Source organism: Pelecanus crispus, chromosome 1 (genome assembly GCF_030463565.1).
Source record: "Pelecanus crispus isolate bPelCri1 chromosome 1, bPelCri1.pri, whole genome shotgun sequence".
In the NCBI taxonomy this organism is placed as follows: domain Eukaryota; kingdom Metazoa; phylum Chordata; class Aves; order Pelecaniformes; family Pelecanidae; genus Pelecanus; species Pelecanus crispus.
Window position 1 is genome coordinate 136,727,644 of NC_134643.1, and position 14,327 is coordinate 136,741,970.

At 38.7% G+C, this 14,327-nt stretch overlaps 1 protein-coding gene across 2 annotated transcripts in view; it reads right to left on the reverse strand.

Annotated features, from left to right (window-relative positions):
* Window positions 1-14,327, reverse strand: part of POLA1 (DNA polymerase alpha 1, catalytic subunit) — a 206,813-nt gene that overhangs the window by 125,529 nt on the left and 66,957 nt on the right. For both annotated transcript variants that reach the window (XM_075718412.1, XM_075718403.1), the window contains exons 27-28: window positions 4,385-4,417; window positions 2,711-2,803 (exon numbers count right to left, since the gene is read on the reverse strand). In XM_075718412.1, the coding sequence (XP_075574527.1) occupies window positions 2,711-2,803; window positions 4,385-4,417 (126 nt within the window). The remainder of the gene's footprint in view (window positions 1-2,710; window positions 2,804-4,384; window positions 4,418-14,327) is intronic.

Sequence of the window (14,327 nt, forward strand, 5' to 3'; positions counted from 1 at the left end):
TGATTCCAGTACACATTCACCCACCTACTGGTCCAGCTAAAAGTTTCCCAGTTGCATTCTTCTTTCTTCATACATTTTTACTTTACTTTCTTCAACAGAATATCCGCATACGACTCCTCAGATGTCCTGTTCTGCCTTCACATGTTCTACTCTTCATTTTCTTTCTTTCCCTCTTGATTTTCAGTATCCCCCCATCCACTCTTACTCCTCCATTATTTCCAGTTCTCTGTCAGAGCCCACCAACTATGAACTATCCTTTTCTCATGCCTCACTGAAGTTTTATATAAATTAAAGTTCTTTTGCCATCTAACTAAGACAGGAACAGTACCTTCAGCATAAAATGTCATTGGTTTTCTGTCTAGCTTTGGGCCCACACTACCAGTTTTAACCAAAACTTCCCTTACAAGTTTTTGATGTATATGTATACATGCGTATTTAATTTTTCTCACTTAGATCTCCATTCTTCTTATTGCAGGAATTATCAACTCTTTTAATAATCTGGGTCTACCCTTAGAGTTTTATATCCCTCATATATTTATAAATTATGAAGGACATCATGAGGCAAAACCATTTTTCCAAGAGGGTCATATTTTGTTCGTTAAAGTGAAACAGTCAAATAAATCCTCTGAACATTTTTCTGCTATTTTAAGTCTTTTCAATTTTTTGTTTAACATCACAGTAATCAAGTGCTTAAAAACCATCAACAGTGCAGTATTGAATGTATTGGCAAATCTGATTCACAAGGATGCACAGAAGGTGAGAAAGATATGAAATTCTTCTGAGTAATGACTAAAAGGGGCATGGATATAAATAATGGGGCGTAAAGGGTGGGAGTGAACACAACCAGAAACCTGTGAGACAAGGCATTAGATGGGAAAATTCTGAAAGAAGACGAGAGAATTTTCTTCAACAGCAAAACAAAATTAATCTCTCAGAGTAATGCTTCAGCACTGAAGACAACCTATTAATTCACACTTTACATCAGAACAGGGGTACATATGCTAACTGCTCTCTCAGTAATTGCTTGCATTAAACCTGTGTACCTTCCACACAGCCTATATTAAAACAAAAGTATCATGAATGCAATGGAAACATCCCTAATCTCTGAACATGAAATTTTGGGAAATAAATTATTATGCAATAGAACAGTGACATTTCTTAGGCATTCATTTCTCTCAACAGATACAATTCTCTATGTTGAAAATTGATTATATGAATTATGAAAAATGAGGAAAACCTAAATGATAAGAGGTCGCAAAAAAGTCCCTCTTTCTTGGGCAATAAACAAACAAACACACACGTGAAACAAAAAACACAAGAACCTCTTTTTTATGTCACAAAGAATATTGAGAGCCACAACTTTCACAGTTGTGATGCTAGGTTTGAGTCTGTGCTGATTCACAGACGTAAGTTTATTCACTTCGAAAATCAAGTACGCAATATGAAAACATTAATCAAAGCATGTCTTTTTTTTTTTTTTTTAAACCAACTGATAGAGGATACAGAAGTACATGGGATAAAAAAGCCTAAGATTTGACACTTGAAAACACTCATTAAGCAGGTGACAAGTTCGAAAACCTACCTATTCTCCCAGTAAGCCTGAATCCAAGTCAGAAGTATTTAACCTATGATGATGATGCTGTCAGACTTTATAAAAATTATGATTTAACTGTTCCTTTATAATGTTTAGCAAGCAAATGGGAGTACAGGGACAAAAAATAAACCAGAATTAACCCACACATACACACATGGCTGGAGTAAGATTAAACTTTCTTATACACTACTGGATATACACTTGAAATTATATATAGTCTTGAATGGAGGGTGGGAAGAAGAGAGATTTCTTTCTTCCATGCCATTGGCCCTCCTGCTACTTGGTTATGACATCAAGATAGTATTCCTTTTTCCATGCTCCTGAGATGCATCTACTTCTCGGAGTACCAACTTAGCATGAAGGCAGAAGTATTCTAAAAAAAACCTAGAATCACTCTTGCCTTGAAATTACATGACTTTTGTTAATACTATACTAAAAAACCCTCCATGTTTTCTTTGTTTTTTTTAGAACTTACGTGGCTCTCCTTTTCATCACAATTTCTTCCATCTTTCAAAAACAACTTCTCTCACATCTTTTCTTTAAAATTTTCTGAAACATTTCTCACTTCTCTTCCACAATTTCAGAGAGCCACAAAACTTCCACATAGTCAATTGCCAACTGCTAATCAAACAGATCTCTTCCATATCTAGTATACCTTGGAAATTAATATTTTAACTTACCACTGAAAATCTGATGACACATAGAGTGTAATACATACCACATAACTAAACAAAGCTAAACTGATAGAAATCTCTAATGTCAAACCAAAAATCATTAAAATCAAAATTGTGTTCACGTTGTAATTGGAACTAATATAGAATAATTTTACCTTATATTTTGACAGTCTCCTGATAACTTATGATTGGTAAAAAAAGCTCATTATACAATGAAATGTTTCATTTTAATTTGATCGCTTTTAAAAATGCACAGAGTAGCTACACCTGAAGATAGGGCACTGAGGTTTTACTACTCCATAGCTTCCATACATGGTCAAGTTCTTCTTCCTCATGGCCTATTCTCTGCTGATGCCATGGAGTCCTCTATTAATACTATCTGCTCCATTCAGTGTTAAAACACAGACATGTAGGAAAGCTTTAAAAAGAAAAAATTCCTTACCTTGTTCCCCAGCTTGAAGACCTCATCCAAATTGGTGCTATTAGTGTTTATCATAATGGAATCTGTGTCTCCATAAATCACTTCAAGGTTCATCTAAATGAAACAAATTGCTTTGAAAAACAGAACAGAACCACTCCATCTTTTTAAAGTCCCACCTCGTTTTCAAAATTCAAAAAGATCATTGTCCATATGTTATCCCTTAAATACTAAAAAGCAGAAAAATGTAAAGTAAGTTTTTACTGAGAAGCCTGTACATTTCATCAAGACACATTTGAATCTAAAGAGAATAATGAAACTTAAACCACTGATATATTTAAAAAAAAATTACCATTCAATTGTATACATAAGTAGTTAAAAGTTTTACTAAATGAATGCTAGAAAAATAAGTCAGTGAACAAGTCTAATCTTGAGAAACAGCAGCAACTCTAATCAGAAATAACTTTGGATTGCTAGGACACAAGAAGATCGCTTAGACTCAAAGACTGCTGGACAAATTCAGGCTATTCAGAAAAGACATTTAGCCAATGTGTTTGCAAGATAATGCTACAGTCAGGTATCCTCTCCCATTTGTAGCCATCACAAACCTATTGCAGAAAAGTCATTCTGGATTAAAAACAAACCAACCAACTCACGTCTTAGCTAATTTATTTCAAACAAATCTAGTGAAAGTACTGGCTAGTGGATACAGTAACTGAGAATACCACAGTACTGTCCAGATTAGGCTGCTCTTTGTACACTTTTTCAGATTATGCACGTGGCTTCATATTTCCATTTTCCCACTCCCATCTTTTTTCTTCTGCTGTAATCTAATTAACTGCATTAGTCATCCCCTGGGCAGCAGATCTTTCAGGGAACAAGGTTTTCCTTTTGAATGAGGATCTAGCTACTATGACCCACAAGGTTTGTATCCCCAGGTCGAACTACTGAACAACTATATGTGGAGATGAACACAAACACCTACTTGATTCCCTCTCTCTGACTGACACACTGTCCTTCATCTCTCATTCTGATCCTTCTAACAATTTCGATGCCCTACTTGGAAAAGACCATGTTCAAACACCAGCCAGACTGCCATAATACTCTGGGACAACAGAGCAAACTCTATAGACAAACTGAAGCACATAAAAAAGCGCGAGGTGCATATGAAATGCATAGCAAGGAAAAAGGTGAAAAGAAAAATTGTCAACAGCAGTAAATGTCACAAAAAAAACCAGGCAGATGCATCCAGTTACGTAATATTAACTAGAAAAAATGAAGACCTGATGTCTTCAGTGGTGGAAAATCAATGCAGCTGTAAAAACTGCAGCATGGCTATGTCCATGTTAAACTCCATATAGTCAAAACACCACCCTGTGACAGAGTTTAAAGGATGCCAAAAATAAACCATAATAAAACACTAGAACACATGGTGTAACAGGTCTATGAGTAAACTCTAATTAGCACTGTTGCTAATTTGCTTGAAACAGTCACACATAGGCTTCAAGCAGGGGCCAGATCATATCTGTGGTAGGAAAAGAAAAAAGCTATAATCCATTAGGAAGGATTACATTTGTAAACCAGGCATCCTAAGAAGTGATTTTCAGGTCTGTTTGGGTTACAGTTCTCCTAGAATAAAAAAATTTCACCAGGTGTGCTCTTTAAGGGTTGTTGTTTAATGAAAATGCTCAGCATTACCTTTTGCACCATTTCCTTGGTATGCATCAAAATCTGAAATGAAAAAAATAATCAAAGATTAGTGTATGATATAATTACAAGCTAATACATGCAAACATATCCATTAGGTTGCTAACTCCAAATGCTCTCACCTTTCAAAACAAAGCAAACCACCCCTCTCCTGGCAACACACAGTCACCTCAATACTCCTATTACATGAGTAAATTCTCATCTGACCTTGTATTAATGCTATTATTAACTCCCCTAAAACAAGATTAAAACAAATCTCAAAATTGCATGTGCACACATACATTCTACCTCAGGAAAAAAAGAACACCGAATCAAATGCTCAAATAAAACCTAATCAGGAAGTGCCAGAATTAAGCCTCTTTCAGTAATTTAGGTCAGTTGTGTCCTTCATATCCATCATCTTATCTCTTGATGTCATTGAGTTTTTTCCAAAAAAGTCCTGTCTTACTCAGTATAGCCTGGATGGTGCTCACTTAAGAACCACCTAGTCAAAAGGTTGACTACCCTTGTAATGATCTCAAAATGGGTAATCAAATAGCAAACTCCTTAGGGAGACCAGACCTGGGACAAGGAGCTGGGATAGAGATAGGATACAGATGATGAATCAATGGGCAAATCCATGTGTAACCAAGTTTGTTCCTCAGCCAAGGGTGCATCCCACGTTCCCTGAATGCTCTGAGTAGCAATTCTCTGAACCTTATAAACAGCTATAGAGACCTCACATGAGTAGGCTATTGCTTCCATCTCTAATACTGGTCAGCATAGTAGAGAGGGGTGGAAGAGCGTATGAACTGAAGGCACAGATATGGCTCTAGTGCAGAAAAGATAAAGTAAAACTAGCTTGATGAACAAAAATGTGTAGCTGCTGCAGCAGCAAGGGCTTGGCAAAGTTTGCACAGCTGCACGAGAACCAACATCTGGTCCATTCCTTCAGTCACCTGGCCATGTTTCCACTGTATTCCCCATTTCCTTTCTTGTCAGCATCCTGGTGCTCTGGCACACAGCTCCAGATTCCACCTGGTTAGTCCCAGTTCCCTGGTTTCAGTCCTTTCCATCCCTGCTCAGAATAAACCTCTGTTCTTTTCCAGCTAGTCCTGCTACTTGTATACATTTAGACTTTTAATTTTCTTAAAGAGGATTACTTTGAACCACTTGTTACAGCAATGATAGATCAGAGTCTATTAGGTGAATCCGAACAATTTGGTACTCTAGCTTCAACGACAGTCAGGCAACACAATATTTTAACAGGTTATATTAAATTTAATAACCTAGTCTAAGGTTTTTTTTTTTTCCCATACATTACATTGGAGTACTCCTTGGCCATATTTGCCAAAAAGGCAGAATTCTGACTTGTAGTCAAGAAGTCTGTGACAGGGAGCTGAGCAGTAGAAATGAACAGGGATGAGGAAAGAAAAAGGACAAATAGGGAAGAGCTGGCCATGTTCAGTGGGAATAAGACCATCTTCAGGGAAATCTCATAACTTTCATAAGGCCAAGTAGCCTAAGATGAATCCAAGAGTCTTGACTATTGCAATATTGACTATTGCTATTGCAGCAAACAATTCTGAAACAAAGGTGAAAAGTCCACCTCTACATAACAGTACACAAACAGGATGACAACACTGTCATTCATTCAGGATTAACGGCAAGTTTCTTTAATACTTCTGAACCTTTAGGCAACCACAGTTATGAATACTAGAGTGTGATGCTCCACTACGCTTTTTCAGTTTGTTTCAAATTATGCACTGAAAGCTATATTCCCCCAGCATTCTTAGTTTTGCAATATTTGACCTTGCAAACTTAATATTCTGTTTCAACACAGCGTCTGAACAGACACATTTTCTAGCCATTTTCATCTTCAAAGAAGAAATCGCTGCACCTAAGGATTGACTCACTCTCCCGAAGTAGATACATGAACTAAGCAAACATAATACACCAAACCCTGCAAGGCACTTAAGGAAAGGTTAGGTTCCAAACCATACTGTAACTTTGACACAGCTGACTCATAGTGAATGCCCTTATCAGGGTTATTCCCCAAGCACATATGGATACCTATGGATTTACACTCTGGGTCAAGTTCAAAATGTCCAGCTGGTTTAAAGACCACCTACTGATGCTGCAAACTAGGTACTCAAGACAATGTGATTCCTGAACTCTGCTGAAGTCCCAAACTGCAAAAAGCTCAGCTGGCCTCAATCTTCTATGTAGACAAAGAAGAACAGGAAAATGGTGACTATTAACTGCAGATTCACTCTAGGCTGTATGTGTTCAGGCACACCCGATTCCATTTTAATCAGAAGCTTAAAAAAAGATATTCCACTCCTATTCATCTCCCAGTGAGTGATTCAGAAGGCACCGCCCCACCACTCTTCCATGGAGTTTTGAAATTATTCTAAAGACACGTATCACTGGTACATGACATCAAGTTTCATATACACTAACCAGAATTCAGCTTATTCACCACCCCGCCTTCTCTGGCTTATTAGCTAACTCTTACAGAGAAAGGTTATACCTTTCCCTTAGTACTCCAAAAGCAAACAGGAGTCCCTGAAACAAAATTGAAAAATTGGACAGAGAAATGAAGAGTTTACATGTAAAAGAAAAGAAGGCCTACTATTTTTTCCCCTTGATAATCTCTGGCATTTTCTACTTCATTCTCTGAAATAACACTATCTATTAACAGCTAGAAAGATAACTTTTTTTTTTTTTAATTGGATTACCCCCTACTAAAAAAAAATATTTGGCTGTGCAAAGACCATTTCTCAATTGTCTCCGAGGACAGCAGTGGATGTAGGTAGTAACAAGAGGGTCACAGACAAGTTAGCTTCATTAAGTGACTGGCATATGCTAGTGCTACCCATTATGACAGGAGATCACTTGTAAGTGCCAACAGCTACAAAACAGAAGGTTATAAAGGCTTGCTAAATTCATTAATAAGGCAGTCGGTAGTTATCTGATTTCACAGCAACACCTGCATATTTATCTTCTCATTACCAATTGGATGATGGAATTTTTTCAAGCACATTTCAAAAATCTGCCAACTTCAAGTGTAGAAAAAAAAATAAACTTTGTAGTTAATTTTTCCCTTAACAAAGTACAGCTGTTGAGAATAATTGTTCAAGATCTTACCCTGTAATGTCAACTGCAGCAGAACAAAGAGTATTTAATTAGCAAATCTATCCAGTAATTCAACACCTATTATATAAAATGCCTTCGTGATTTTATTCAGGATAATTTGCTAAGAGGGTTATTACTGACATTCAGATGAAATTTAAAATTCCTACGCAAGTCGAGTCATAATAGCAGTAATGATCCCCCCAATCAGGAGATACTGTGTCACACAAGGTTCTTTTGCAATGCAGCAGCCGATTTCCTGACTTCTTAATTCCTGGGCTCAGCTCAGTGAGAGCCCTTCATGCCAATATTTCAGTCAGCAATAGATCCTTAATGGGACTCTATTAAAATACCTAGAATAAAAATGACTTTTTTTTTTTTTTTTGGTTAAAAAGAATGACAGCACTGCTATCATATCAATCATTAGCAGTTTCTCAGAAATGCACAGCAAAGGAAGGGAGGTTTATAGTGAGGCTGGGAAGACAGAAGAAAGAAGGAAGAGAATAGGAAAATTGTTACTCGGTAGTTTCCTTTTGCAAATAACATTGCATTGCTCATGAGAGCTGGATTGTCTCCTATTGCAGGCAATCCAAGTAGGAAGAATTAATTGCCTGGCAACCCATCTGTACAGCCGTGCCATGCCCCGCCCCCCCCCAGCAAACACATACTTCTAAAAACCTGTGAACTTCTCAGCACAGTGAACATCTGTGAAATTCTATTTTAACTTTTTTCTTGTAAAAGCAAGACTAGCAACACACGCTCTCTCGCCCATGAACTGCGAGTCAATATAAACTGGAAGATTATAACTGCAGACAAGCAATCAAACTGCAAAATTCCCTGTCCTAATTCTACTCCAGCTCTCTACGATTTAAAAAAGGGAATGATTAAAAATAAATAAACATACAAAGAACAGTTTTACCATTATCAATTACATCAAGTATTTTTAAATATACCTTATTTAAAAACTACTGAAGAGTACCTTCCAATGAGAGGATGCTTATGTGAAACAAGCTAAGATACCTGAGTTAAGAAACAATGGGATAGGGCACAAAGCTAAAATGCTGATGCCAAGATTTCTCCTGAAGACACACAGATTTTCTATAGATTCCTGGGGCCACAGACATGAAGGAACAGAAAGGGAGACGTAAGACCAGACTGGAAAGAGTGACCAGATTGATTACAAAAATATTGCACCAAAGATGCATACAAAAAAAAAAAATAAAAAAAAATCACTTGTACATTCACTTTGTACAACAGAAAAACTAACACTTTTAGGGCCTTGGCAAAAACTGTATTTTTGAAGACTATCTGTAGTTATCTAGTGCAGACCTGATTTTTTTTTTTTCCACCTCAGCTGTTCACTTGTGCAATTATATAGTAATAAAATAATTCTGTCATCACCTTTAGTAATTCATATTAGCTGGTCCTTCCCGTAACACAGAGGAACAAATGGCCAGGAAGAACTGTGTTCCAGTAGGTAACACCACTCACTAATCTACCTAAGAAGTATTTCTGAACCTCTGTATTTTTGCAGCCTATTCACTAGCTTTGCTAGTATTTCGTGGTGAGTAGCCTCTAGCACTGATGAACCACAGCCACAGGATGCTGCAAAAAGATTTCATTAAGGAGAATTTTCAAAAAAGGTTTCTATCGCTGTACAAAAAAGCGCATATGCCATAAGCAAAAGTGAAAGAAAGATGGAAGCCTCATTTGCCACAAGGAACAAAGCATCACAATATACCGTTTTCATTAGACAATGAACTTGATTTAGAGAAGTCTGAGTGACCAGATTCAAGTAGTTAATAAATATGTTTGTTTCAAAGAGCTTTTACTGAGTATTTGCTTTACTTAGACAATGCATTCAAAGTTACACTTCCCAAAAACGCACACTCTTGGGAACCGTTAACAGCATCAGAAATACACCCCACGAGGCCAAAACTTTCCCTTTTCATTTTTTTTCCCCAGAAACACTGAAATTAACTGTCCACACTCCACCCAAAGTTGACAGACATTAGTACAACTTTGATAGGTGCTGGGTACAAAACCAGAATTGGATGGTGCACCAAAACCAAAGGGAAAATGCTTCCAAGGGCTGAAGCAGTGTCCATGAAGATCCAGTGATACATGTCTACATGCCAACAAAAGGTAGGATCTTCTGCCTCAAAAACAGAAAATGCACAAAAAAAAGCATCAATAGAAAAGTGCTGAACACAACAAAAGTCATGTGTACCTTTGTCACATTTTGACAAGAAATGCAACGATGACAGCAAAACACTGAAGATGATGATGTGAATAAAATTACAACTTGAAGACAATGTTCCCTTGGTGCCAGAAACAATTATATCTTTAAAATTCTACAGTATTTCAAGTATTTGCGGTGAGTTTTGTTGAAGAGAACAGGAGAACCAGAATTAATTCCTTACTAAGTTGTACAATTATTGGTTATTCTACACAATATGTTACAAACCATGCTATAGTAAAGTAAATTTTGCCTATTTTGGAAAGGATTATTTTGGTATCAGGATGAAAGAACAAACAGTGAAGCATACTCCTACCAGCTTTGGACAAAAGTTAAAAAAACCCACCCAAAAACTTCTGTGTTGGAAATTAATTTAAAATCTTGGAAATGGAGAAACTGAGTGCTCAACAATGAAGTTGAACACTTGAGTGCACAGAAGATAACTGACCCAGTTCTGACCCCACGTTGTGTTCCCAGAAGCAATATGAATATAATGTCCAGGTGGATAACTAGCTGTGAAAGATGTCCGTATAGCATGGGCATCTCCTAACCTAACCCTCCAGAGTCAGTAATGCTCCTTCCAGAGAAACCAAACAACAGAACCAGTGGCAGTTCCTAGGGAAGCACCAGGGCTCACAGCCTACCCATGGAATTATGTTCTTTCTGACCAACTCATTCAAAACTGAAAACCTAAAACGAATGAAGGAGCAGGGAAATTTTTTCCCTGTTTTGCTCCATGAAAAAAACAAGATCCACAACACCTAAAACCCCTTGAAGAACATGGTACTCAAACAGATTTCAGCTCATTAACTCTTATGACTATTTTTTAATTTAAATCCATTAAATAAATCTATGCTTGATGAACATTTTGTACTTAACTATAAGATGCAAAGGTAGCTTTACTTAATAAGAAAACCTTTGTGCATTTCAAGTACACTGCAACTACATCAAAAGCTAACTGTATCATAAACCACGAGTAAAAACATTTCTAATAAGCAAGCATATGACAAGCATCATTTACTATTTCCTACCAAAACCAAAACATGTGTTAAGTTATTCAGTATTTAAATGCCTACAGACAAGTATATCCTCCTTAGAGAAAACAGCAGCATTTGTTTCAGTGAAATGAGCAAACATTTAGACAGGAGAGCTTTATTTTGCTTTGTTTCCCAAACTGAACTGGTTTAACATATTCAGCAATAGAGAATCAGTCTTTCACTAGAAAAAATAAAATGACAAGAACAGTAAATAATTAAAATGAATTACTTACAACAGGTTTCATGTTTGGTGAGACAAGTTAGAATCCAGTCAAGGTTTAAACCAGAACACAGAGATCTTCCTCCAGATAACAGTAAAATCTGTTTCTGAGTAGGGAAGAATAACCATACTGTCCTCCACACCAGGTTTAAATTGAACTATAGTTTTAGAAATTATCCTTCAAATGTATAAGCGTGTCTCTCAATCTTGAGGTGATAGGAATGTAAGTACTGTCTCACCTCCCAGATGAGTTACGCTCATAGCCATATAACTAGAAGTCCTAGAGAAATCAGGGACTAGGTCTCAGAATCAATAGTGAAGACAGTTTTTCAAAAAGCTGAAGTATTTCTGTAAACCAGAAAACAAAATAAAGCTAATACTCTAAAGACTAAAATATTTTTTTAAGCAGTGGATAAACTGAGTGCATCACCCAAGATGATGACAAATTCCTTGAGAATCAAATCTTCCCCCCCCCCTTTTCTTTTAAAGTAAAAAGCAGAAAATGGGACTTATAACTCCATAAGGCCCTCCTCCCTTATCTTCCAACTGTTAAAGAAAATGCCATTACAAAAAGGTGTGCTGTAAGAAAGGCTCTTAAAGGCAACAAGGGAGTACGGAGTTGCCAGGAAGTGAACCTGGATTACTTTTCTAAGGTTTTCCTGGTCAGCATCTTTTAAGTAATAACCACAACTTGTGCACTTGGAGAAAAGGGAGGGCCTGGGCGAAGACAAGCAAGTGCTAAAGAGAAAAACAGATGCAGAAAATACTTGCTACCTGATGAGTGTTCTGAAAAACAAAAGGACTTCTATTGAGAAACACAGCCTTTTTCTTGAAGAACCACAGGCATTTTGCAATATGTATACTGAACGGAGCAAGGCAACCTCTGTCTAGATACAGGTATATTCACTGAAAATGATCCTGAAATTTTATAGCAGATAAGAGGACATGCTAGTCTTGGTAATGAATAGATTGTGTGTGAATGCTGTGTCCGTCGAAAAAATCTTTGTAAGTGGTCTGAACTGCTTTAAAACTGAACTGTTCTTTCATCATGGCTAAGTGGCTGTCTATCAAAGCAACATCTATTCAAATTCAGAAAAGTATTTTAGCCTCCAATTACCCTCCAAAGAAAGTTCTCTTACCTAATTTCTTAAATGTCACGCAAGATTTTCATAAAGCATATAATTTTGTTTCATCAAATTAGATATATTTAGACAACATGACAGTAGTTTTTATGAAGTTAAGCTATACTCATTCATCCTCCATGGTTGCACAGCTTGTGTCGGCAGCAGGGTTTTGGTTTTTATGTTCACGGACCTCCCTTTGAGGGCCAAGAATTGCGTGGACAAGGCAGGAACCATCCAACTACATGGAGCAAAATGATCTGTGCCAACAGGCTGCCTGACCTGGTAAGGAAAGCTTTAAACCAGGACTGACAGAGGCGCGAGTGCATGTCCATGAGGAAGTTGCAAACCACGATGGGAAGCAAATGGTGGGGCATGATGTGAACAGGAAGGACCTTGTAATTGACAGCACAGGGCCTAAAGGGGCCCTCTTCAAGCATATCCATGTAAATAAGGGAGTGCCTACAGGACAGTGTTATGGAGAGAGCTCTTGCAATTTTCAGGGCATCAGCAGCTCTGGGTGCCTCTGAAGGGCCCGTACACTAACGCACATGGCATGAGAAACAAAGAGGAGGAATTAGAAGTCTGCATGCAGTTACAGGGCTATGACTTCACTGGGATCATGGAAACATGGTGGAAAACATGATGATCATGGGAGGTTCCTGAGGACTGGAAGAAAGCAGATGTCACTGCTATCCTCAAGATGGGTAAGGAGGAGATTTCACAGAACTAGAGGCTGGTCAGCCTCACCTCAAGCCCTGGGAAAAGGTGATGGAGCAACTGTGAAAACAACTGTTTTCCAGATACAAAGCACAAGAAGGTGCTTGGGAGTGTTTGGTGTGGATTTACAAAGGGGAAATCGTGCTTCACCAAGCTGGTAGCTTTCTGTGAAGAGATGACTGGCTTGGTGGACAAGGGGAGAGCAGTGGCTGTTGTCTGTCTTGACTTTAGTAAGGCTTTCAACACTGTCCGCCACAGCATCCTCAAAGACAAACTGATGAAGTACAAGCTAGGTAAGTAGATGGCGAGGTGGACAGCAAACGGGCTGCACCGCTGGGCTCCAAGGGTCGTGATCAGCAGCACACAGTCCAGGGGGAGGCCGGTCCCTAGTGGCACACCCCAGGGGTCGATACCGGGTCCAGTCCTGCTTAGTGTCTGCGCTAATGACTTGGGTGATGGTGTAGAGCGCGCACTCAGCATGTCTGCAGACAATACAAAACCAGGAGGAGCGGCTGCTATACCAGATGGGTGTGCTGCTGCTCAGAGGGACCTCAACAGGCTGGCCATGTCTCATGACCTACAGGAGTCTCATCAAGTCCAACAAAGGGAAATAACAAGTCCTGCACCAGGGGAGGAATAACTCCATGGACTCTGGGACTGACCGTCTGGGAAGCAGCTTTGCAGAAAAAGACCTGGTCATCCTGGTAGGCGTGAAGTTTGACCAGAGCCAACAACGCACCCGTGCAGCAAAGGCGGCCGTGGACACCCTGGGCTGCGTGAGGCAGAGCACTGCCAGCAGGGTCAAGGGAGGTGGTCCTTCCCCCTTTACGCAGGCCTGGGGAGATAGGCATGGAGTGCTGCGTTCAGCTGAGCTCCCCGTTAGGAGAATGGTGCGCACGTGCTGGAGCAAGTCCGGCAAAGGACCACAAACGTAATTACAGGGCCTGAAGCACCTGTCATGTGAGGAGAGGCTGACAGAGCTGGGACTGCTCAGCTTGGAGAAGAGGAGGCTTTGGCGAGGGTCTTAGCACTGTCTATATATATATATCTGATAGGTGGGAGTAAAGATGACTGGCAGACTCTCCTCATTGGTGTCCTGAGAAAGGACAAGAAGCAACAGGCATAAATTGAATAAAAAAAAAAAAAACAACCCTTGAAATACAAGTCTTGCATTGTTTAAATACAAGCAAAAGTAAAGATACTGTAAGGATTGCAGGTTGCCCAGAGAGGCTGGGGAGTCTCCATGCTTGGAGATATTCAAATACCAACTGGACATTGTGCTGACCAACCTGCTCTAGTTGAGCAGGGAGGATTGAACTAAATCTTGAGAGGTGCCTTCCAACCTCAGCTGTTCTATGAGTCTATGATCCTCAAATATCTATCCTCACATATTCTTTACAGTTAAGAGTAAATAGCTTAGACTGCATTCGACAGGTACCATTTTAAGAATCAAGTCATGTAGAAACATGCTCACCCCTCAACT